At 44.0% G+C, this 23,637-nt stretch overlaps 2 protein-coding genes across 2 annotated transcripts in view; one reads left to right on the plus strand and one right to left on the minus strand.

Annotated features, from left to right (window-relative positions):
• The window catches only part of LOC145415541 (uncharacterized), a 24,368-nt gene extending 22,119 nt beyond the window's left edge, over positions 1 to 2,249 (minus strand). Inside the window, exon 1 of the mRNA XM_080284765.1 lies at positions 2,137 to 2,249. Within this exon, the coding sequence (XP_080140891.1) occupies positions 2,137 to 2,249 (113 nt within the window). The remainder of the gene's footprint in view (positions 1 to 2,136) is intronic.
• Positions 2,250 to 21,275: 19,026 nt separating this feature from the next.
• LOC145415570 (protein masquerade-like) overlaps positions 21,276 to 23,637 on the plus strand; it is a 45,306-nt gene continuing 42,944 nt past the window's right edge. The window contains exon 1 of the mRNA XM_080284792.1: positions 21,276 to 21,437. Coding sequence (XP_080140918.1) covers positions 21,276 to 21,437 — 162 coding nt within the window. The remainder of the gene's footprint in view (positions 21,438 to 23,637) is intronic.

Below are 23,637 nucleotides of genomic sequence, written 5' to 3' on the forward strand. Positions count from 1 at the left end.
GAAAGGGAGGGAGAGAGGGAGGGAGAAAGAGGGAGAGAGGGACGAAGGAGGACAGGAGGGAAAGGGGCATGGGGGAGGATAAGCTGGACATGAAGAGATAAGCCAAACCCAAGCTAAGGGACCTAACCTGTTCGTGAAGAGATAAAACTGTGCCCTGAGCTAACCTACCTTAACCTAATTTAATCTAACCTAACCTAACCTAACCTAAACCGACCTAAACTAAAATGAAACACTGAAAATTCGAGCCCCGAGCTGTCGATGGAAAGCGTCGCTCTGTATGCCTCCCCTAAGCCTTGCTCACGGACCCGCCATACAACCTCCATGAAAGGGTCCATTCTGGGTTGACATGAAGCTGAATATAAATTAAGTTGACCCCACATGACCCTGACCCCTTGAACTTGCTGACCTAACCAATTCATCGTCCCTTAATACTGTATCACTGACAAAAATTTGATGGAAATTCGTCAAGGGGGTTCAGGATATAGCGCCCACACCCATATGACCCTGATCCTTGACCCCTTAACCTTGCTGACCTAATCGGATTATCGTCCCTTCATACAGTATCACTGACAAAACTTTGATCGAGATACGTCGGGGGGTTCAGGAGATATCGCGCCCACCAGGAAAAACTGTGTCGAATGACCTTGGCCTTTGACCCTTTGACCTTGCTGGCCTAATCATTTCATCGTCCCTTGGTACTGTATCACAAAACAAAAGTCTGGTGGAAATCCATCGATGAGTTCAGGAGATATCGCGCCCACAAAGACAAATTAAGTCGACCCCATATGACCTTGACCTTTGTTTCTTTGGCCTATCAGTTCATCATCTTCTTATACTGCACCACTGACATGAGTTTGGTGAAAATCCGTCAATAGGTTCAGGTGATATCGGGCCCACGCACGCACGCAGGGACAGACCAATCACTAATGACTCCTCCACCATAGATAGGCGGCGTCATGATAAAGGAACTGAACCTACCCTAACCTAATCTAACCTAAACTGACAAAACCTATCCTAAATTAACCAAACTTACTATCAAACCATTGCATTCAGATTACTAGAGTCGTCTGGCAGTTACGCGGTAAGGAACAAAGGCAGATATCTTTTAGACCATAAGAGATTTCCCCTTAGTTGAATGAAATTGCCTGTCAAATTAAATAAAAAATGTGTCCTTATACTGAAGGATTTAAAGAGGGAAGCAAAGGAACAGTTCCGAAAAAAAAAAATTAAACACCTGTCTTCAGTTTACACCACACATTGGCAGCACTTCCTTACACTTTTACAGCACTTCTTTTTCAAGCCATATTTCACTTCATCCTTCTCCAGTTTTCACACACATCGTTCCTGTTATATTTTTATTATTATTTACTTCCACATAGCCAGCTTGAGATGAGGGAATTAACTACTTAACGCCGACAGAAGACGCGTTAAGGAGTAAGCATACAAAAGACTCTTCGCTTTACTTTCTATCCATCTTTCATGCTCTGATTTAGGGGTTATATTTACATTCTCATTTCTTATCACAACAGTCAACTTTGAGACATATAAGTGGCATGCAACACTCTCTTCACCTCCTCAAAAACAAGTTCCACCCTCGCTCTCTTATTAGGTTATATTTTGTTTCGTATTTACACCCACAACAATCACGAGTGGGAGAGTGACGCTACACCACCAGCAGCCCTTCCGACAACTGACCACACGAGCAGACACTTGGCTTTATATATCACGCCATCAAAGCCAACTTGAACAGATCTTCCCACCAGCTGGACGGTTTCAGCTCCGAGCATGTTTTATCCACACAGAAATAAGTAAAGAGCAAGGACCGCACAGAATATACAGAAAAACATAAACGTGCGTGACTTAAAATTAAAGCATCCAAACATGCCACCAGATTGCATGTTACCGTCGAACCTACGTTACAAGCCCTTATAGTAGGTGTAGGTCCAGGAGGCTCCCTAACACCTTTTCCTAAACGATTTGTTTTGATTATTACACCTTCCTATCGTATTCTGTGTTGTATGAAGCCTTCTAACATCGCCATATTCTGCATAAATAGCGTACAAAAGGATATTAAATGACCCTATAAAAAAAACAATAATAATTTGCTAAAGAAGATGTGCTAGGGAGCCTCCTTACCCAACGAGTATACGGGTCAGGGATCCAGCGGTCGGCACGAGAATCGAACCTGGGACCTCTGGGTTGAGGGCCGAATATGTTTCTGAGCACACCACCGGCACCACAGCAGACATTAGGAAGCCAAAAGCCTACTAAAGCAATTTCACTAAAAGAATAAATAAATAAATAAAAAGCCAGACGATTTCCATGAGCTAAGGATTGACTGATCGCACTGGAATTAATAATAATAATAATAATAATAATAATAATAATAATAATTCCTCTACAGCATGTGAGCCCCTATCCATTTTATCTTTGCTCCCGCCACACGATGCCATTCAACTCGTATTACAAGCAGTTGGAACAAGCAATACTAATAACTTTACTAAGGAGATGCTTTATTTCTTGCTACCAATGGACGATTTTATTATTACTATTATTATTATTTCTTTATCCTCTCGTAGTGTTAGTGTTAAGCTTTACTATGATGCTGTTCGTACGAGAATCATTAAAATTATCATGACTATAGTAAGTACCTGTAAAAAATCTACTAATACGACCTTCACCAGCCGGGAATCTAACCTAACCCTCACCAGCAGAGGAAAAAACTTAGAGGCCAGAGAAAGTGTGGATGGTTTTGCCTGTGGGGTGACGCCAAGCACTGCCGAGGATGGAGATGTGGCCTATTTTCCCTGGACACATTGGTGATAGTTCTCCTGCCTTCTCTCTCTCTCTCTCTCTCTCTCTCTCTCTCTCTCTCTCTCTCTCTCTCCTCTTTCTGCATCTCATCTTTCCCATTTATATAAGTGAGGATTGGTTTACGGTGATGATGATGATGATGATGCAAAAGAATATTAACGTGTGTTCTGAAACCTCCTTAATCTCTCTCTCTCTCTCTCTCTCTCTCTAGTCGCCGCCGGACACGCGCTTCTAAGGTAACACTTCCCCCTCTCAGACACCATCTTCATTATTCTTATCAAACACTTCCATCCGCCAAGACTCGTTTCTCTTTATACTCTAAACTCAGGCAGGAAGAATTGCCAGCATTTTATAAACACTGGGAAAGGCATTAGTTTCTCTTTATACTGCCAACACAAATAACAGAAAAATAGAACACGCGATACATTCAAGAAGGGGAGATTATGCAGACACTCGCCTTGCTCCAGTTTATACATAGACGCGCACCTTGCCCCTGTCTCAGAATTGAAACAAGTGCAATAAATAAATAAATCGATGTATGTTTACTGAGAGAGAGAGAGAGAGAGAGAGAGAGAGAGAGAGAGAGAGAGAGAGAGAGAGAGAGAGAAGGATTTAGTGTACTGAGACATACTACACATTTTTTAAATCACTAAATAATGTAAACTCAAGCATAAAAAATGGTTACTATTAATAAAACACTAAGGAAGGCTGTTATACTGTGATTACTTGGTCCACTCTCTCTCTCTCTCTCTCTCTCTCTCTCTCGTCTTGGAGGGACAGGCCTATTGATAAACACACCACACACACTTTACTGTTCTTACTACGTGGACCTGTCCTACATGGCAAAGTGAATAATCCTTTTAGTTTTTATTATTATTATTATTATTATTGTTGTTACTAGTACTACTACTACTACAACTACAACTACTACTACTATTACAACTACTATCACCACACCACCACCACTTCAACCACCGCCACTACTACTGCTGCTACTACTACTACTACAAGTATTACTACTACTACAATATTTTATCTAGCCTCGGGGACACTTCTCAGACTGGAAGAGGCAAAAATATCATATATACCCTAAAGACAGAAAAAAAAAAAAAAAGCCGGGGGGACTCAAGACATTCACACAGCGTCTTAAAACACAGAAACCTTTCTTTTATATAAGGTTTCAAAATGCCTGAGGGAGTCTGGGTTTTAGGTACCACTGCGAACGCTAATATCGATTCACTTCTTGACGATAAATAACGGGAGATTGAACAATAACTTCTGTAACCCAGTGATGCGATATACGAGAAGAAGCAAGTTTTTCAGAACGATGTGTAAGAGTTTCCCACCTGTTCGTCAAATAAATAAATAAAATGGAGCGATATTCCTGTTCGCACCTGTACATAGGAATGTGGTTATCATCTATTTACATCGTGAGCGTCAGTAACATACAAGAGAGTTATTAAGGTGTGATGTACAAAATAAATCGCTGAGGAGGAGGCTTTAGGAATCTTGAAAGGTAACTAAATCTACGAATCAGTAGCCACTGCCACACTACAACCCCCCCAACCCAACCCCAACCACCCCACAACACCTCCCACAACCCAACACCCCACGTCACCCTCCTACCCACTCGGTATTTTCTTCCCTTCCGCCATAACTCCAGGCCATATACTCGTGGCCTTGGCAGGTTCCCTAACATCTTTCTTTGCTGTATTTTTCAGTTTATGCTGTGTTCTTATTCTACTTTATATATTTTAGGCACAGTTATATACTTTTTTCGAATTATCAGTTTTTTTCCTTTCCCTGTTCATCATCCGTAAAGAGAAAGAGGAAAAAGATAATGTTTATTCATATGTTATTTATACAAACCATCTCGACAGTAAAACGATATAAATAAAAGATGCAAGAGAAAATTACAGTGCAATACGTGGAACAAATCGCAAATATAGTTGGGTTACGTACCTTAAAACACGCGAAAAAGAAAAAAAAAAAAAAAAAAAGGTTTCATATATATTACCGTAATTTATAGATGATTATTTCCCCTCTTAGTACGCAACTGTCCATGTTTTCACTATTTATAATTATTTCCTATACTCCTTTCACTCTAACCTGGACCAGAATTTCGTCCTCTTGCAGCTAATTCAGTAGACAACACAAGACTTCCCATCCTCTAAGCACTTCTTCGTGACTAGCTTCGTATTCAACTGTTAATCTTTTACAATTCAACATTCAAGACGGAGAGATGACGGATATAAGCCAAGTTCGTGTAAAAGGAGTATTGTAAGCCTAATTTATTGCCATTCCCATCGGTTACAAGGCCTCACCCTCCTGACCTACATCCACTGCCCACCACCCTGCCGCACCACGACACAACGAATATAATAAGGAAAAAATACCTCAGTTTACCTTACATCCTCTCCGTTTTCTCCACTTCTAAAACTTTATTCTCTCTCTCTCTCTCTCTCTCTCTCTCTCTCTCTCTCTCTCTCTCTCTCTCCATGAAATAGCAAAATCTGTGAATGGTGTATCGTCTTGTCTGTGTTTAGTACCGTAACGATGAGAAACCGCTAAATGGGTCAAGATAGAGAAAATAAGATAGAGAAAGAAAGCGAGAAGGGAACTTAAGGAGAAAGAACTACCTAATGAATCTATCTATCTATCTATTGCCAGACGCCTTCATTCCGTAAGGGGTGGCCACATACAAATCGCCTCCATGTCGCCCTGTCTCCCGCCTAATGAATCACGGTAGATATAATACAGCAATTAGAGAGAGAGAGAGAGAGAGAGAGAGAGAGAGAGAGAGAGAGAGAGAGAGAGAGAGACAGACAGACAGACAGACAGACACAGACAAACAGACAGACAGACAGAAAGAGGAACCATCAAAGAGGTCACGGCAGAGAAAGTGCGACAGTTAAAGAAAGCGAGAGAGTGAGAAAGAGAGAAGAGAAAGACTGCAATTACTTCCATCAACCCCGCTATGCCTCATTAGAACGACGTAATGACGATGATTAACACTTTAGAGGCTATTAGGGATGCTGGTAATGACATACAGGAGATGGTGTGTGTGTGTGTGTGTGTGTGTGTGTGTGTGTGTGTGTGTGTGAGAGAGAGAGAGAGAGAGAGAGAGAGAGAGAGAGAGAGAGTCATCCTGAAGTGAGATATCAGCCATTATCTGGAAAGTGTTACTGCCATCCAGACAACTGCCTCGCCCCACAAAAAAACAAACACACATTCCTTCCCTTTATAGGTAGAAACTTAATGACGTACAAACAGAGTATTTTGAATTATAAACTGCTACCGACATACACTCCCTATCCACACATCCGTACCCCTATCCACACATCCGTACCCCTATCCACACATCCATACCCCTATCCACACATCCATACCCCCTGTCCACACAGCCATACCCCTATCCTCATATATGTACCCCCTATCCACACATCCATACCTCTATCCACACATCTGTACCCCTTACCACACAGCCGTACCCCTATCTACACATCCACACCCCTATCCACACATCCATACCTCTATCCACACATCCATACCCCCTATCCACACAGCCGCACCCCTATCCACACATCCATACCCCTATCCACACATCCCCTATCCATTTCCACCTCTTCCCCAATAACGCAATTTCTTAGAGAGAGAGAGAGAGAGAGAGAGAGAGAGAGAGAGTCATTTTATTGTTCAGAAGATAACTGTATTGGAGGATTATCGACGTATTAAGAGGACATAAGTAGAGGAAGGGAAGAGAGGAGGAAAAAGAGGAGAAAGAGAAGAGAGGAGGAAAAAGAGGAGAAAGAGGAGAGGAGAAAAAAGAGGAGAGAAGGAAAAAGAGGTCTAGAAGGTAGTGGAGAGTGAGAGAAGAGGAAGTGAACGACGAAGAGTAAAGAAAAAGAGTAATGAAGAAGAGAGACTAACGAAAAGGGAGACAGAAATAGAAAGAAGAGACGAGGAAAAGAGAGAAAAAGAGGCACGATAATGTGTTCCAGATGGTACAAAGGAGCAGATATGAATATGTGCTCGAAAAGTTTGGGGCAATGAGAAAGAGAACAGAAAAAAATGAGAAGAAACAGGAAAGGATGAAGAGACAGAAAGGCGTCATTTTGTGATCAAAAGAAGACGAAGAAGAACAATAACAACAACAACAAGACGATGGAAGAAGAAAAAAACTAGGGTGAAGAGAAAGAGACAGAAATGGGAAAGTGAAAAAAAATAGGAGAGAAGGAAGGAAGGAAGAAAGGTCAGGAGGTACGAAAGACAGCGAAGAAGGAACAAAGACGAAAAGAAGAGGATGACGAGAAAGAAAAAAAGAGGGGAGGAGGAAAATGAAGAAGAGGAGGAAATGGAGGAAGAAGGGAAAGAAGAGAGGACGACGAGAAAGAAAAGGGGAAGAGGAGAGGAAGAAGAGAGACTGAAGGAGTCATTATGTGGTCCAGAATGTAACGGTACTGGGGAGACAAGAAGCCCGCCTCTCACGCACTCCCCATGACCGGATATTTTCACTCATATTCAAACGAAAACTTCATCGTTTTTCAATATATTTCGTCTCTATTTATTCCCTCGATATACCGGATATTATAACTGATATCTGAACCTAAATTTCATCCTCTGACGTTATCTTTTTCCCGTATTTATTCTCCCGATATCGATACACCTACACCGTATATTTTCACTCGAACGCACACTTCATCGTTTTTCAGATAATTTCGTCTATATTTATTCCCTTGATGGCACTACCCACAGCTGATATTTTCGCTCAGGCTGGAACACTCTTTTCTTCAGTACTTTTCGTCGATATCTACCACGGACATCGACGCTTACATGGAAACTTTTCACGCTTTCCTGAACGTTTCTTCCTTCACATTTTTTCATTACTTTTACTCGGCAATTACTCCGTACCGGAAATTTTGATTAATAATATGACCGCTTACTTCCTAAATTTTCGTATAACTTCGTGTATGCTTAGAACTGTTAAAAGTAAAGTTTAAGTCCTATTAACTGAAGGAAAAATGAATAAATAATAAGGTAAACGAAGTGCTTGGATTTATGAGACAATTTCCTTAGCGCTTCGCCCAATTTAATGGCCTGGAATTAGCCTAAATGAAATCCTGAGGTGAGGCTCTGTCCTATGGTTTACATACTGAAATAAAATCAGGTCGGTCAGTGGGAGGGTCGGAGGAGGAGGGTATGCAATAACAGTACTTCAGTATTACCACATGAAGAACGTCTGGCTGTGTGTGTGTGCTTTTTTATCTTTTCTTCATGAAGATGGAAGGAAAAATAAATGAAATACATCTAAAAATCCATACACCAGATTACAGGTGTCCACAATTCACGAAAAAGAATAATAAATAAAATGTAACAGCTGATTTTTGGGTCTGGTTAGTACTTGGATGGGTGACCGCCTGGGAACACCAGATGCTGGTGGCATCCCTACGTGTCAAGTGGGGTTGGTGGAGGATTAGTGCCCCTCCCTGTAAAACAATTAACTCTGAGCCCTTGGCCACCCCGTCTGGGATACATGGCGTCTGGCAATGAATGAATGAATGATTTGTACCACTGATGGCTGACGTTTGGGGGAAAGTAACTGGAGGGAAGCGGTTCGGGAAATATAATGAGCTAAAAAGATAATGACCTATAAAAAAGTAATTAAACACGCAATTACATAACCACAGTCCTACGTTACAGTTGAAAGGGTCGATCATGTAGCAAAAGGTAAGGTATGTCAGGGAAGGAAGGTTAGTGAAACACCCTAACACCTATTCCTTGGCGATTTATTTTTGATTTTTTTAATATGTGTGGTTAATGTCCTTTTGTTGACTATTTATGCAGAGTATGGCGATGTTGGAAGGATTTATGTAACGCAGAAGACCACAGTAAGGGGTAAAAAAACAAAATAAATCGCTAAGGAAAAGGTGTTAGGGAGCTTCTTAAACCGAAGAGAATAATGGTCCTAGAAGCCTGAGTGTTAAGATCCATCAGAAATTGTGCTTAATATTTCTTGTGTGTGTGTGTGTGTGTGTGTGTGTGTGTGTGTAATATTAAAAAATAACTTTCTGCATAAATAAACAATGATGTGGCACTTTTTTCAGGCAAGAGAAAGCTGATGGCAAATGGAAATCATCTGAGAGGAAAGGAAAGTGTTGATGGGAGGACCAAAAAAAAAAACATTATGCTCATTTGTGTATCAATCTTTATCATTACTGTATGCTAGAAGTGGTAGATAAATTGAACAAAGGAGTGTGTGTGTGTGTGTGTGTGTGTGTGTGTGTGTGTGTGTGTGTGTGTTACAGAAATGACAAAATAAACAAAAGCCGAATGGCAGCTAAACTACTTCCTCCTAATGAAAGAAGAAAAGAAAAAAATCAGAATTATGATCCGTGAGAGAGAGAGAGAGAGAGAGAGAGAGAGAGAGAGAGAATCAGTTTCAGAAGGCACTTGTAAATACGTGTACTAGGGCAAAGGTACAGAGGCTCTTATCCCTTTGAACTTTGTCTGTACACGCCCCTGGTTGAGCTCTTATCGATGCCCTGAAACATCCTGATCCTGGGCAAAGTGAGAGTGGTGGTGGAGTGACAGGGGCAGTCCTTTTGTTCGGGACTCCCTTGGACCATACTGAAAGAGTGAGAGTGATGGTGGAGTGAGAGGAAAGTACTGGACACCCGTGGACCACACCAAATGAAATGGCATTGCCGAGGTAGTGGTAAGGAAATGAATAAGGAAGCATATGGAAAGGACAGCGCAAAAATTTCCAATGTCTTTTGTTCCTCTTGCAAAGTATGATCTGAGATACGACGGAATTGAGAATGTAGTCTCCAACTTAGTTTCCCTTGAAACTGTTTTCTTCAATTCAAACTTAGCAGAAATTTTTGAGGGGATACGTATAATAAACTGTACCTCCTACTTTTCGAGCTTCTGCAACCTGTGGTCCAAATATGAGGAACATTTCTATCTCCCTATCTTTATTAGTTCTGATTCTGATGAATCTCAATAAAGTCATATTACTAAAGCAGAAAGAATGTATGCAGCCAAATTAGTCATCATGGGTCGCGGAAATTTTGTACAAGTTTCTATATTTCTTTTCTGTGAAAGAAATTGATTGAGAAGGCCCTTGAATCAATATAAATATTCAATAATCCCAGTGGCGTGGCCAGAGGGATGGGTAGGATGGCACTGGCCATCCCTGAATTATGCTTGGCTACCTCAAAGTTTCTGGGGAACACCTCAGAACCCAACCACAGGGTTCTCCTTGGGCCACCCCGTAACTAGGCTTGGCCACCTCTTAGCCATCCCATTTTAAATATCCTAATTACACCCCTAAGTAATTCTTGTAGCAGTCCAATAGCAATATAAATTAATAAATATTTCTTAATATATAAAACCCTTTGGAAGTGGGGTGGGGGTGGTGGAAGGGGAAAAATGGTGAGTTAGAGACAAAACCTAACATCTTCTTTGGAAGGCAACATGAAAGAAGGAAGAAAGTGCAGTTATTCACTCCTCTAAAGGGGATACTAAGTTGAGCTGAACCTTCCCAGGGGTCTTTAAGCGACAAGGATTACAAGTACAGGCAGCATCAAAAATTCTGTCATTTCTCCTGGTTTCTTCTCCACGAGCTTTAAAAATCAGTGTAGTGAATCCACAGCAATTGACACAGATCCATTTATTTAGCTACAGATCATTGTCATCAGGGTTATTGCGGATTAACTCTCCTGATTTTCACAGATCACTTAAAAAGACGCAGGAGAGGCGACGGGACTGTTGATGCTGACTTTTCAATACAAGGCGGAGTAGGAACCCACTGGGGAAATAGCATGAGGATATTAATAGAGGTACGAGAGATACGGGCATATTATTAGTTCCTCCACAATCATGACGTAAAGTTTAGCTTGTGTGCGTCCTCCAAACGATTTTACTCAGCTTGAGGATGACCTGTCCTGTTGAAGGGGTTAATGAAGGCTACGTCTAGCCCCGTCAACTACAAAACCGTGTCAAAAGCAGAATGAAATCGCATGCATATAAAATAATAGATCCTAGCAAGATCCTAGCCAGGGAAGTGAAAGGCAGATCGACCCTCTTTTATGTTATTTATTTATCCATTCATCCATCCATCCATAATCCAATCCTACGTTGCCCCACGAGGAGTGTGGGAGCCCGGGGCTAGGCAAGTTGGTCCTGACATTTAAAATCGGAGTAACCAGACTCACTTATCCCTGAGTGGCATTACGTGAGCAATAAACCCCAACCACCCCTTGGAAATAAATCTTGCACCGGCTTAATCCGATTGGAGCGCCATAATCACTCACTAAACCACCAGGCGCCAAAATTTGGTTATATGGTTACCACCTAGAATAGTAAAGGTTTCCTGGTGTACAGGAAACATTTCTATTTTGCCATTGCACTTCGTTGCTAATTCAGTAGAGAGAGAGAGAGAGAGAGAGAGAGAGAGAGAGAGAGAAGTTCACCCACTCCTCAGATATCAAACTCCTACGGGGCACATTCTAAACGGCTTTGGAAATATCGTAACACGTCTACCTTAGCGCTTTAATCTGCACATTATCCATTAATATTCTCCTGTTTGTTATTAATGCAAACTCTGTCGATAAGAAAACCATAGACACGGCACAGAAGAAAATGTTAAGGTGTAATATGCAAAATAAATCGCTAAGGAAGAGGTGCTAGCAGACCCTTTTTCTGTTATTGATACAGGTAAAGCTAGATTTTTTTAAAGCTCACATCATGCAATTTTGTTGAGTACAGTGACATTTCAGAATTCATAGGTTACATGAGACAGTGGACAATATGGTAGGTTAATTACTGGCTATGTGGGGTGTGTTGTAATTTGTATGTCGTGTGTGTTGTAGTGTGGTGTGATAGGTGTGGTGTAGTGTGGTTTCCTGGGGTGTTGTAAGGGATGTTTTGTGCTGTGTAGTGCTTGCTGTTGGTGTTGTGTTGTGTGGTGTGGTGCGATACACTTTTGTGGCGTGTTGTAGTGTGTTGTGCTGTGATGTTTTGTGTAGTGCTTGCTGTTGGGGCGATGTACTGTATTGTGTTCTGTTGTGTTGTGTTGTTTGGCATGCTGCATTATACTGACTCGAACTGTAGTATGTGTTTTAGGTACTGTTGTGTTGTGGTGTGTGCGCAGCGTGTTCAGTGTGTGCTGTGTTGAGGTGTGTTGTGTTGTTTTAAGTTGTGTTGTGTTGTGTGCGTAGCGTGTTCAGTGTGTGCTGTGTTGTGGTGTGTTGTGCTTTACGTTGTGCTGTGCTGTGTGTAGCGTGTACAGTATGTGTAGTGTTGTGGTGTGTGTGGTGGACGAGTGACCATAAGATCAGACTAACTGTACATCATGTGTAGGTCACTAGTGGTTCACACACACACACACACACACACACACACACACACACACACACACATACATACATACATACCATCCATCCATCCATCATCCAATCCTACATTGCCCCATGAGGAGCGTAGGAGCCCGGGGCTAGGCAGTTGGTCCTGACATTTAAGATGAGTGTGACCAGCCTCACTCATCTCTGAGTGGCATTACATGAGCAATAAACCCCAACCATCCCCTGGATATAAACCTTCACCGGCTCAATCCGATTGGCATATATATATATATTGTGTGTGTGTGTATGTAGACAGAGAGAGAGAAAGACATAGACAGACAGAAGCACTCGACAGAATGGTAGGAGAGAGAGAGAGAGAGAGAGAGAGAGGATGGGGAGACGGGTATAGAGAGGGAAAGGGAAAAAACAGAGAAGTAGGCTATGTACAAAAGATCAAGAGAGAGTAGAAAGCGAAGAGCAGGGAGGAGGAGGAGGAGGAGGAGGAGGAGGAGGGAGAGATAAGATAAATATGAGGAAGTACTAAGCTCATTAGCACATCTACATTACTAGTACATTTGCACATACTCTAACACAAGTACATACTCTCCAGGATATATTTTATGCAAGCTGTCAGTCTAATCTATCTATCCATCTATCTATAAATGTGTGTGTGTGTGTGTGTGTGTGTGTGTGTGTGTGTGTGTGTGTGTGTGTGTGTGTGTGTGTGTGTGTGTGTGTGTGTGTGTGTGTGTGTGTGTGTACAAGGATGCTTTTATAGGTTCATCGTAAATAAGCATTTTTTTCTTTAAAATCCATCGTGACTTAGGCTGGACAGTTGTTTTCATCGTAAGTGAGGTGCTGTCGAGAAGAAGGTGTTATGAACGAATTCCATAAACTTTTTCATGCCAGGGACGCGTCTGTAATGTGCTAAGGCTAATCCCAGACAGTGTTACTCTGCTTAAGACTAATGCCCACGAGGTAAAGAGGTTAGGTACATCACTACGAGAGATTACCCCAGAGCTGAATGAAATCGCCCGTCGGTAACAAGATATAATTAAAAACAGGTGAAGTCTTGAAGGGTTTAAGATGTTATTGGCAAAGTCTGGAAGGGTTAAGGTGTTACTGGCAAAGTCTGGAAGGGTTTAAGGTGTAATTGGCAGTCTTGAAGGGTTTAAGGTTTAATTGGCAAACTCTTGAAGGGTTTAAGGTGTAATTGGCAAAGTCTTGAAGGGTTTAAGGTGTAACTGCCGAAGTCCTGAAGGGTTTGAGGTGTAATTGGCAGTCTTGAAGGACTTAAGGTGTAAGTGGCAAAGTAAATCACCAAGGAAGAGGTGCTAGGGAAATGCCCAAGTCAGACATCTTTAAACACTAAGGTCGGGAGAATATGGCACCTGTGAGATGAGGGATGGGAGGCAAAATGTAGGGGAGAGGAAGGGAGAGAGGGGAGGAGTAACGGAACCTACGTACCTCCTCCTCCTTTCCTTTCCCTCCTCTCCTGCCCCATCCCCTCCCTCTTCCCCTCCTCTTACCTACTCTCTTTCCTCCTGCCCCCCTCCCTCTACTTTCTTCTATCTTTTTTTTTATCCCTCTTATCCTCTTCCGTAATTTCCTCCCCTTTCCCCTTCTTCCTCTCTCTCTCTCTCTCTCTCTCTCTCCTTCATTTCTTCTCTTCCCTTTCCCGTCCCCTTACAAGGCCTTCTTTTCCTTTCACCTTCCTCCTTTACCTTTCTCACCCGCCCCTCCCCCTCTCTCTCTTCCTACCCCCACTCCCTCCCTCTTCCTCTCCCCTCCCCTCCCCCTCTCTCTCTTCCTACCCCCACCCCCTCCCTCTTCTTCTCCCCTCCCCTCCCCCTCCCTCTTACCGCTACACTTGTCAATGTATCCAGGTCTTTGGTAACTGAGCATCCCTCCTTCTCCCCTACACCCCTCCTTCTCCCCTACATCCCTCTCTTCCCCGCCAGTCCAGGGCCTCACCACACCACTCCAAGTTACCATTACATATATATAAGAAAAATTAACCATTTCACTGTAATATCAACCTGTATATAAGGGACCAGTGACTACAAAAAACAAAATAAAATAAAACAATAATAATAATAATAATAATAATAATAAAGCTGAAACGATCCCAGGAGACAGTTTCCTAGCTCTTTACTAGTGGAGGTGCCAAAAGCAGAATAAAATAACGCGAGAGTGGCACTAATAAAACACGCAAAACATTATTGTATTAGAGAGGTCAACAAAAACTCCACCACCATTTGCACCACCGTTATCACCTCCACTATCACCCCCGGACAGCGATTACAATTACAAAACACACGGCAGTTGTTTGGGGTGAGAATATTGTGTTTATGTTAGAGACGTTGTGGAAGGTGGTGGGGGTGCGGCGAGAGGGAGGGAGGGAGAAAAGGGAGAGAGGGTACAAGGAGGGAGCGGAGAGGGAGGGAGAGATACAGAAATGGGAGGAAAGTAGAAAGGGGGAGGGAGTGAATACATGGGATGGAGAGGGAGGGGGGTTTAACGAAACAGGGAGAGATGGAAAACAGGAGGAGGAAGGGAGAAGTAAGTGGAGACGAGAGAGAGAGAGAGAGAGAGAGAGAGAGAGAGAGAGAGAGAGAGAGAGAGAGTGAGAGAAGAAACCTTCCTTGGGTGGGCCAGGTAGGAAAGACAAGAGAAAGGGAAATGGACCGGGAAGGAGGGAAGGAAGGGGGGGAAGGGAGGAGGGAGGGAAGGAAGAAGGGCAATGAAGGAAGGAGGGAGAGAAGGATGGAGGAAGGAAAGAAGGAAGGAGGGGGATGAAAGAGGGGGATGAAGGAGGGAGGGAAGGAAAGAGGCCGAGAAAATGGGAAGGAAGGAAGGAGGGAAGGAAGGAAAGAAGGAAGGAAAAATAGTTCAAGAGAGAGAAAGGAATGGAGGGAGGGGAAGAGAAAGAGGCAGGAGAGAGAAAGAGTGGGGAAAGGGATGTTTTAGCAAGAGGAGAGAGAAATAAGAAGGAAGAAAGAAGCGAGGAAGGGAGAGAGAAAAGTGAATGGAGAGAGATCACGGAGGAGAAAGAGAAAGGAAGGGGGAGATGGAAAGGGAGGGAGAAAAGAGAGTAGGGGGAGAGGAAAGAAGAGGGGAGGGATAGAGGCAGGGGGGGAAAGACAAGGTAAGAGGGAAAAGAGAAGGAAAGATAAGAGGAGGAAAATGAAGGGAAGAAGAGAGAGAGAGAGAGAGAGAGAGAGAGAGAGAGAGAGAGAGAGAGCAGGGGGGAGACAACCTAGAGGAGAGGAAGAGAGAGGGAGAGGGGGAGAGACGAGATAAAGAGAAGGGAGGAAGGGAGGGGAGGGGAGAAAAAGGAGCAAGATAAGAGGGAGAGACAGAGGGAGATGGGGAGATAGAAGATAGTGAGGGGAGAGGTTAGGGTAGGGAAGGGGAGAGGGGAGGAAAGGAGGAAAGTAGGAGGGAGAGATTAAAGAGAGGGAGAGGTAGAAGGTAGAGAAGGAAGAGGTTGGAGGTAGAGGACAGAAGGAAGGGAAGGGAGAAGAGGTGGAGGGGAAGAGGGGGGGGAGGAGGAGGAGGAGGAGGAGGGAGAGAAGTAGAAAGGAGGGAAGAAGGGAAATGGGGAGGAGAGTAGATGAGGTAGAAGGGAAGATGGGGAGAGAGAGACAGGAGAGGGGGGGGGAAGTAGAAAGGAGGGGAGGGAAACCAGGGGGGAGGGAGAGATCCAATAAGAGGTGGGCTAGTGAGTTTCGTCAGTGTGGGGGAGACAGTCGTGAGGTTACTAGCGCCGCGCACCACACCACAGCCTCGTCTACCACAGCTACCACAATAACTACCACACTATCTACCACAGTTGAGGCCAGGTAAGAGAGTAGATGTTTTAATTTGCTGGTTCTGAGCTTTATTCTTGCCTACTATAACTTATCTACTGTCACAACTACCACTACCACAACTACGACCACAATTACTACCACAACTGAAGGCAGGTAAGCAGTTCCCTTTCCTTCTTCATTGCTACCACAACTACCACATCCACTGTCTTAGTTCCTACCACAACTACCACCACAACACCGACAAAGAAAAGCAGGTAGGCACGTTTCTATCTTCATCTACTCCTACCACAACCACCACAATTACTACCACAACTACTCCTGCAACTGAACCACAATTTAATACCACAACTACCACTACAAATGAAGCCAGGTATGCACGTCCTGACAGTTACTTATTCCTACCACAAGTGCTACCACGACTACCATCGTTATTTAAAGCTTCAATCCTACCACAACGCATTTTATTCCTATCAAACAGTATGTCTTTATGGGTGACACTACAACTACCATCACCACAAATACTACCACACATCACCACTACCATAACTACCAGCATCACTAACACAACAACACCTTCCATCATGCCTTCCACACCTACCATGATTCCTACCACAATTACCACCATTCCTACCACAACTACCACCATCCCTTCCACACCTATCATTACTCCTACCACAATTACCACCACTCCTACCACAGCTACCACCATTCCTACCACAATCACCACCATTCATACCACAATTACCATCATTCCTATTACACCTATCATCATTCCTACCACAAATACCATGATTCCTACCACAATTACAATCATTCCTACCACACCTATCATCATTCCTACCACAACTACTATTATCTCTACCACAACAACCACCATTCCTACCACAATTACCGCCATTCCTACCACAGATATGCCTCCCCTTCTCTACCCAGTACCTATGCCACTAACGCCTGTAGATTAGAAAGCGTATCGTCCTTATTTCTTAGTATTTTTGAAGCTATCCTCTCTCTCTCTCTCTCTCTCTCTCTCTCTCTCAGTAAAAATACCCTTTGCACCGTCCCCATTTCTTTAATATATTTGAAGCTGCTCTCTCTCTCTCTCTCTCTCTCTCTCTCTCTCTCTCTCTCTCTCTTCGTGATGTCTGAGAATTTTGAGTTACATTAGTTTCAGGATTATATTATTTTGCAATTTATATGAGAGTTAATAGGAAATAAAGTAACTGCTTTTGACGTAAAGGAATATAGAAAATGTTTTGAAATTCTTCGTCACGTGTCTCAGAATATATTTGACATAAAGAAGTGTATTATCTTTTCGGTAGTAACAGTAGTAGTAGTAGTAGTAGTAGTAGCAGTAGTAGTAGTAATAGTAGTAGTAGTAGTAGTGGTAGTAGTAGTCGTGGTAGTAGTAGTAGTAGTAGTAGTAGTAGTAGTAGTAGTAGTAGTCAATGAAGCAGTTACTTAATTTTATTCCGTATTAAAATGACTCTCAGAACCAAAGCATAATATATTTAGTTATAATTAACAACTGTCAAACCCAACGCAGAAGAGGATAAAGATGAAAGGAAAACATAAACACAGACACAAATACACATACATACACTTGTACTACTGCTGCTGCTACTACTACTACTACAACTACTACCACCACTACTACTACTACTAAAGATCTACCAGAATAAAATCACAAGGTAGCAAGAAAAATAAAAATTAATGCACAAATAAATAAATAAATAAATAAAGATATCCCATTGAAGTGCTCTGAGTGCTTTCGGTTTGAGTTCCAGTTCGGCTCGCCGCAACAATAACGCTGGGGAGCCGAAGCCGGATCCACTAACAACAAAGGCCAGTAGGTTAAGATAATTCGGCGTGTTTGTGTCTCGGTTCAGCGGTTGCCTCGTCCTGGTTGGAAAGAAAAATGAAAGAAAGAGAGAGAGAGAGAGAGAGAGAGAGAGAGAGAGAGAAATTGGAAAGTGGGGAGAAAGAGAAAGGAAAACAAAAGAAAGTGTGAGGAACGAGAAATAAAACTGGAACGAACTGGAGAAAATGTCAACAGAGAGAGAGAGAGAGAGAGAGAGGGGGGGGGGACTCTAAGAGGTAGGTAAAGAGAAAAGTTACAGAAAGAATCTCTTGAAAGGGGGGAGGGAGAGAAAGTAAAGAGAAAGTGGAAGAGAAACAGACAGATGGGTTTGAGAGAGAGAGAGAGAGAGAGAGAGAGAGAGAGAGAGAGAGAGAGAGAGAGAGAGAGAGAGAGAGAGAGAGAGAGAGAGAGAGAGAGAGAGAGAGAGAGAGAGAGAGCATAAAGTAAACATGTGAAAAAGAGAGAGTGTATGTCGGAGGAGAAAGAAATACTGAACAGTAAGAGTTAAGCAGAGAGAGAGAGAGAGAGAGAGAGAGAGACGGATAGAAAGTGAGGAGGAAAAGAAAGGAAAACAAAAAAAAAGTCGGAGTGGGCGAAAAGGAGAGAGAGAGAGAGAGGAGAGAGAGAGAGGTCACCCCTTGCTCCACTTCTCCCCTTGACACTGACATTGAGCACCCCGCCGAGGCCGTGTTTACTACGCACTCTGGAGACTTCGGCGCAGATATCGTTCTCCTTTAATTCCATTTTTTTTTTTTTCGATTTTTGTGATTTTCTGGCTCTCACCTCTTAAAATTTATACTTTTTTTTCGATTTATATGAATTCTTGGATTTGTTTTTATACGTTTGGCTCTTCAGATATTTAAGAAAATTATTCGATATATTTTTCCGTTTTCCAACTATCCCTGGAGGCTTTGGCGCTGTCTTCATCCGCCAATTACGTCTTCTTCTTCAGCTTACATTAATTTTTACCTTTTTTTTTTATGTAATGGACATTCAGAAATTTTTATGTAGCAGGTACCGTGTACTTTTATAACCAGGCAATGTTTACTATGCACTCAGGAGATTGCGGCACCATCATTATGCACCTTTTACTTCCTTTTTTTATCCTGCATTTGTTTCTGTCATGCATTAGAGGCTGCATGTATTTTAGCTCCTCTTTTGATTATCACGAAGAAGTTACATATGTGAAATCAGTGTTCTATAAGACAAATGACTTTAATACATAATACTCTACATACGTATCACTTGCCACGGAACATTTGATTGATTGTCCCGGCAGCCGCTGATCATGAGACTTCCGGCATACTCGGAGTGGCATTGGATGTGGCTCCATTACGGTGTGCCGACCCGTAACGGTGAGGTGATACGTGGTGTGTGTGTGTGTGTGTGTGTGTGTGTGTGTGTGTGTGTGTGTGTGTGTGTGTGTGTGTGTGTGTGTGTGTGTGTGTGTGTGTGTCACCTGCAAGGATACGGTTTGCGAGGCCATGGGACGTAAGAGAGCATGGAAGTTGATTTATTGTGTGTGTGTGTGTGTGTGTGTGTGTGTGTGTGTGTGTGTGTGAGAGAGAGAGAGAGAGAGAGAGAGAGAGAGAGAGAGAGAAAGAACAGGTATTAGGCAGTACACTTTCGGCAGCGTTCGGATTCGTCTCCCGGGCTGAGTGGTGTATACGCCATCTGTCGTCCGGCATGAATATTAATGCAATGTTTACTATGTTTGCCTCCACGCCGTACAGTTACACGCACACACACGCACACGTACACAGCCGCGGAGCGTGTGTACCGGGGATGTGTGTGTGTGTGTGTGTGTGTGTGTGTGTTACATGGTATGAAGGTTAACTACAATTAATGCTCAAAACTTCTTGATATGACTAGCGGATGTTTGGCTTCTCTAACTGAAAAGAGACGCCTTCACGTGGTGCCACCGATATGACAGGGTGGCTCCACTGCCTGGTCATCTAAATGTCCCTCAGTTCCTTCCCTATCCCCCAAGAGGAGGATGGTGGACCGCAACAGGGGAACCTCAGCCTGCAGTCCACTGGGATCACATTCAGATGAGCCTGGGGTTGCAAATACTACTCCTACTTCGCTGTTGAATGCTCTCTGTAATGTGGCATGCAGGCTAACCCCATCTAAGAACCGTTCCAATAAGTCATCAAAATACGAAGACTTCCTATACACCGTTACCCTCTTAGATGCAAAAACAGAGCCGTTAGAACCCTGAAATAACAGTAACAGTAGCGCTCTCTGTCTCCAGGACTGTTGACATTAGTAGCCATAAAAAACGAAGACTTTCCCTACACCACCACCCTCTTACATTAAAAACAGAGCCGTTAGAGCCATAAAATAACAGTAACAGTAGCGTTCCCTAACTGCACTACTGTTGACAAAGATAATAAGAGAATCTCGGGTAAAAATCCACGTCTAAACATTGCTTGCTCGTGATAATCTCAGAGTAACAGTACCCGCACGGCTCTCACGCCTGTATTTTCGTCTCCCTGTCATCTCCTCCTTAGCGATTTATTTCTCGTCGGTTAAGGAGGCTCTCTAACACCTCTTCCTTAGCGAGTTATTTCTCACCGGTCTCCCCAATACCCCTTTAATCGATTTGTTTCTCGATATGACTGGTTAATATCCTTTTGTACGTTATTTATGAAGAATAGGGCGATACTGGAAGGATTTATATAACACAGAATGGGACAGTGAGAAGTAACAAGCAAAATGAATCGATTAGGAAAATGTGTTAGGGAAGACTGGTGTGTCATATGAGGTTTTATGTGGTGTTTGAGATTATGTATGTCTGTGTGTACCAAGATGTCTGTGTACACCAAGATGGCTGTGTGCACCAAGATGTTTATGTGCACCAGTATGTCTAAGTGCACCTGTCTATAGATGGCTTTGTGTCGCATGATGTCTCTGTGTACCAGGACGTTTGTGTGTGCACTATCTGTGTGCACCAAGATGTCTGTGTGCACCAATATGTCTATGTGCACCTGTCTATAGATGACCGTGTGTTCCATGATGTCTATGTGCACTAGTATGTCTATGTGCACTAGTATGTCTACAGTATGTGCACTGGTATGTCTATGTGCACTAGTATGTCTATGTGCACCTGTCTACAGATGGTTTTGTTTACCAAGATCTGTGTGCACCAAGATGTATGTGTGCACCAAGATGTAAGCAGGCACTAGAATGTCTGTGGGCACCAAGATGCCTGTGTGCACCAAGGTCTCTGTGTGCATCAAACGTCACCAAGAAGTCTGTGTGCACCAAGATGTATGTGTATACCAAGATGGCTGTGTACGTCAAGATGTCGGTGCACCAAGATGTCTGTATATACCAAGATGGCTGCGTACACTGAGATGTCTGTGTGCACCAAGATGCCTGTGTACATTATGGCATCATGAACACACGAATAATTGAGTAGTGCACGTAAGACAGGTGCACATGGGGCACATGACGTGCATGGGGCAATTGGTGTACATAGTGAAAAGTGTTCAAGAAACAGGTGTGCATGGAGCAAGCGTACATGAGAGTGTGTATATAGAGCAAGTGTACACGCAGCAGGTGCACATGTACGCAAATATACATGGGGCAGGTGCACATGGAGTAGGTGTATAGGAAGCAGGTGTGCATAGGTCAGGTGTACATGGGTCGTGTGTACATGGGGCAGGTGTACGTAAGACATGGTGTACATACGGCAAGTGGTGTAAAGGGTGCGGTTAAACATGAGGCAGGTGTATATGACTGTACACAAAACAGGTGCACATGGAGTAGGTGTACACAGACAGGCGGAAATAAATACAAGTGTACATGGAGGAAATGAGCACGTCAGGAGTACATGCGGCAGGTGTACATGGGGCAGGTGCACATGGAGGCAGGTGTATATGGGGTAGGTGTACATGGAGGCAGGTGCACATGGGGCAGGTGCACATGGGGCAGGTGCACATGGAGGCAAGTGTACATGGGGCAGGTGTACATGGAGGCAGGTGTACATGGGGCAGGTGTACATGGGGGCAGGTGCATAAATTCCAGGTAGTGTACGGGATCAGGTGTTCATGAACGAGGTGCACGTGAGTCAGGTGTGCACAGGCCAGGTGGTGCACAAGTGGGCAGGTGTACATTGAAGAGATAGTTCGCATGAAGCAGATGTGCACAGTGCAAGTCTACATGGATGCAGGTGTACATGAGTCAGTGGTTTACACGTGGGCAGGAACAGACAGACAGACAGACAGACAGACACACACACACACACACACACACACACACACACACACACACACACACACACACACACACACACACACACACACACACACACACACTTGCCCCGGTGCCCTAGTGAAGACAGACACCTGTGTTTTTAGCCTCTCTCTCTCTCTCTCTCTCTCTCTCTCCACTTTCACACCCACCTTATCCACACTTCCACTAATTTCCACTACACCTCCACCTGCCGTCAACTCATTCACATTTATATTCATTATTTATCCACTTCCAACCCTCTCCACTCATCTGCATCATCCTACCTCATCCACCCTACTCACATTTCCACTATATCCACTACATCCACTTGCATCCACATACACCCACCTCCCTCCACTTCCTTATTCATCTGAGCCTCCACTTTCGTACCCACTTACTATTCCACCTAATTTCAGTCCATATCCACGTCTATCCACCTTCACACAGACTTACACCCACATCCAACCCCCTAACACATATCCACATCCCTCCTATAAAAACACCTCCACTGTATCCACACATCCGCCTACACCCTTCCATACCCATCTACACCCTCTGAAATCAACCTACACCTGTCTACACCTGTCTACACCCACCAGAGAATGTGGATGTGTGAGTGGAGAGGTGGTATAGGTTAGGGAGGGGTTCAGCTTCAATATTCCACTTATAATTCCACCTAAATCCACTTACGTACGTGTCTCAAGTACCTTAGACTTACTAGAGAGAGAGAGAGAGAGAGAGAGAGAGAGAGAGAGAGAGAGAGAGAGATGAAGAAGGCAGCAGAGGGTGTGAGGTGGGAGAGGGACGGGGAGGGTGAGGGGGGCAGGGCAGGAGGGGGGTGGTCGGAGGGGGGGCGGAGTGACCCCTAAACACGCGACCTTCCAGAGTAACGGGACTCTGGTGGTGGTGCTGGTGTGGGTTGCCAACTATGCCGGCTGTCTCACTCACTCCACACTCCCAACCCATACCACTCCACCCAACCTTACTCCACTCCATACAACCTAACCCCCACTCCACCCCACCCCACCCAGACCTAACCCCACTCCACACCAGCCCACCCATCCTTACTCCACGCCACATCACCCCACCCAACCTTACTCCACTCCACATCACCCCACCCAACCTTATTGCACTCCACCCCACCCCACCCAATCTTACTCCACTCCACCCCACCCCACCCAACCTTACTCCACTCCATACCACTCCACCCAGACCTAACCCCACTCCACACCATCCCACTCAAACCTAACCCCACTCCACACCACTCCACCCAGACCTAACCCCACTCCCCAACACCCCACCCAACCTTACCCCACTCCACCCCACCCCACCCAACCTTACTCCACTCCACCCCACCCCACCCAACCTTACTGCACTCCACATCACCCCACCCAACCTAACCCCACTCCACCTAACCTAACCTCACTCCACATCACCCAGCCCCGCTTCACACCAATCCATTAAGCCTTACCCCACTCCACACCACTTCATCAAACCTAACCCCACTCCACATAACCCAACCCCACTTCACTCCACCCCACCAGGCCTAAGCAATTTCCATATCACC

This window comes from Coenobita brevimanus, chromosome 103 (assembly GCF_032717465.1).
Source record: "Coenobita brevimanus isolate Jiangsu-jjx chromosome 103, ASM3271746v2, whole genome shotgun sequence".
NCBI classification, from domain to species: Eukaryota; Metazoa; Arthropoda; class Malacostraca; order Decapoda; family Coenobitidae; genus Coenobita; species Coenobita brevimanus.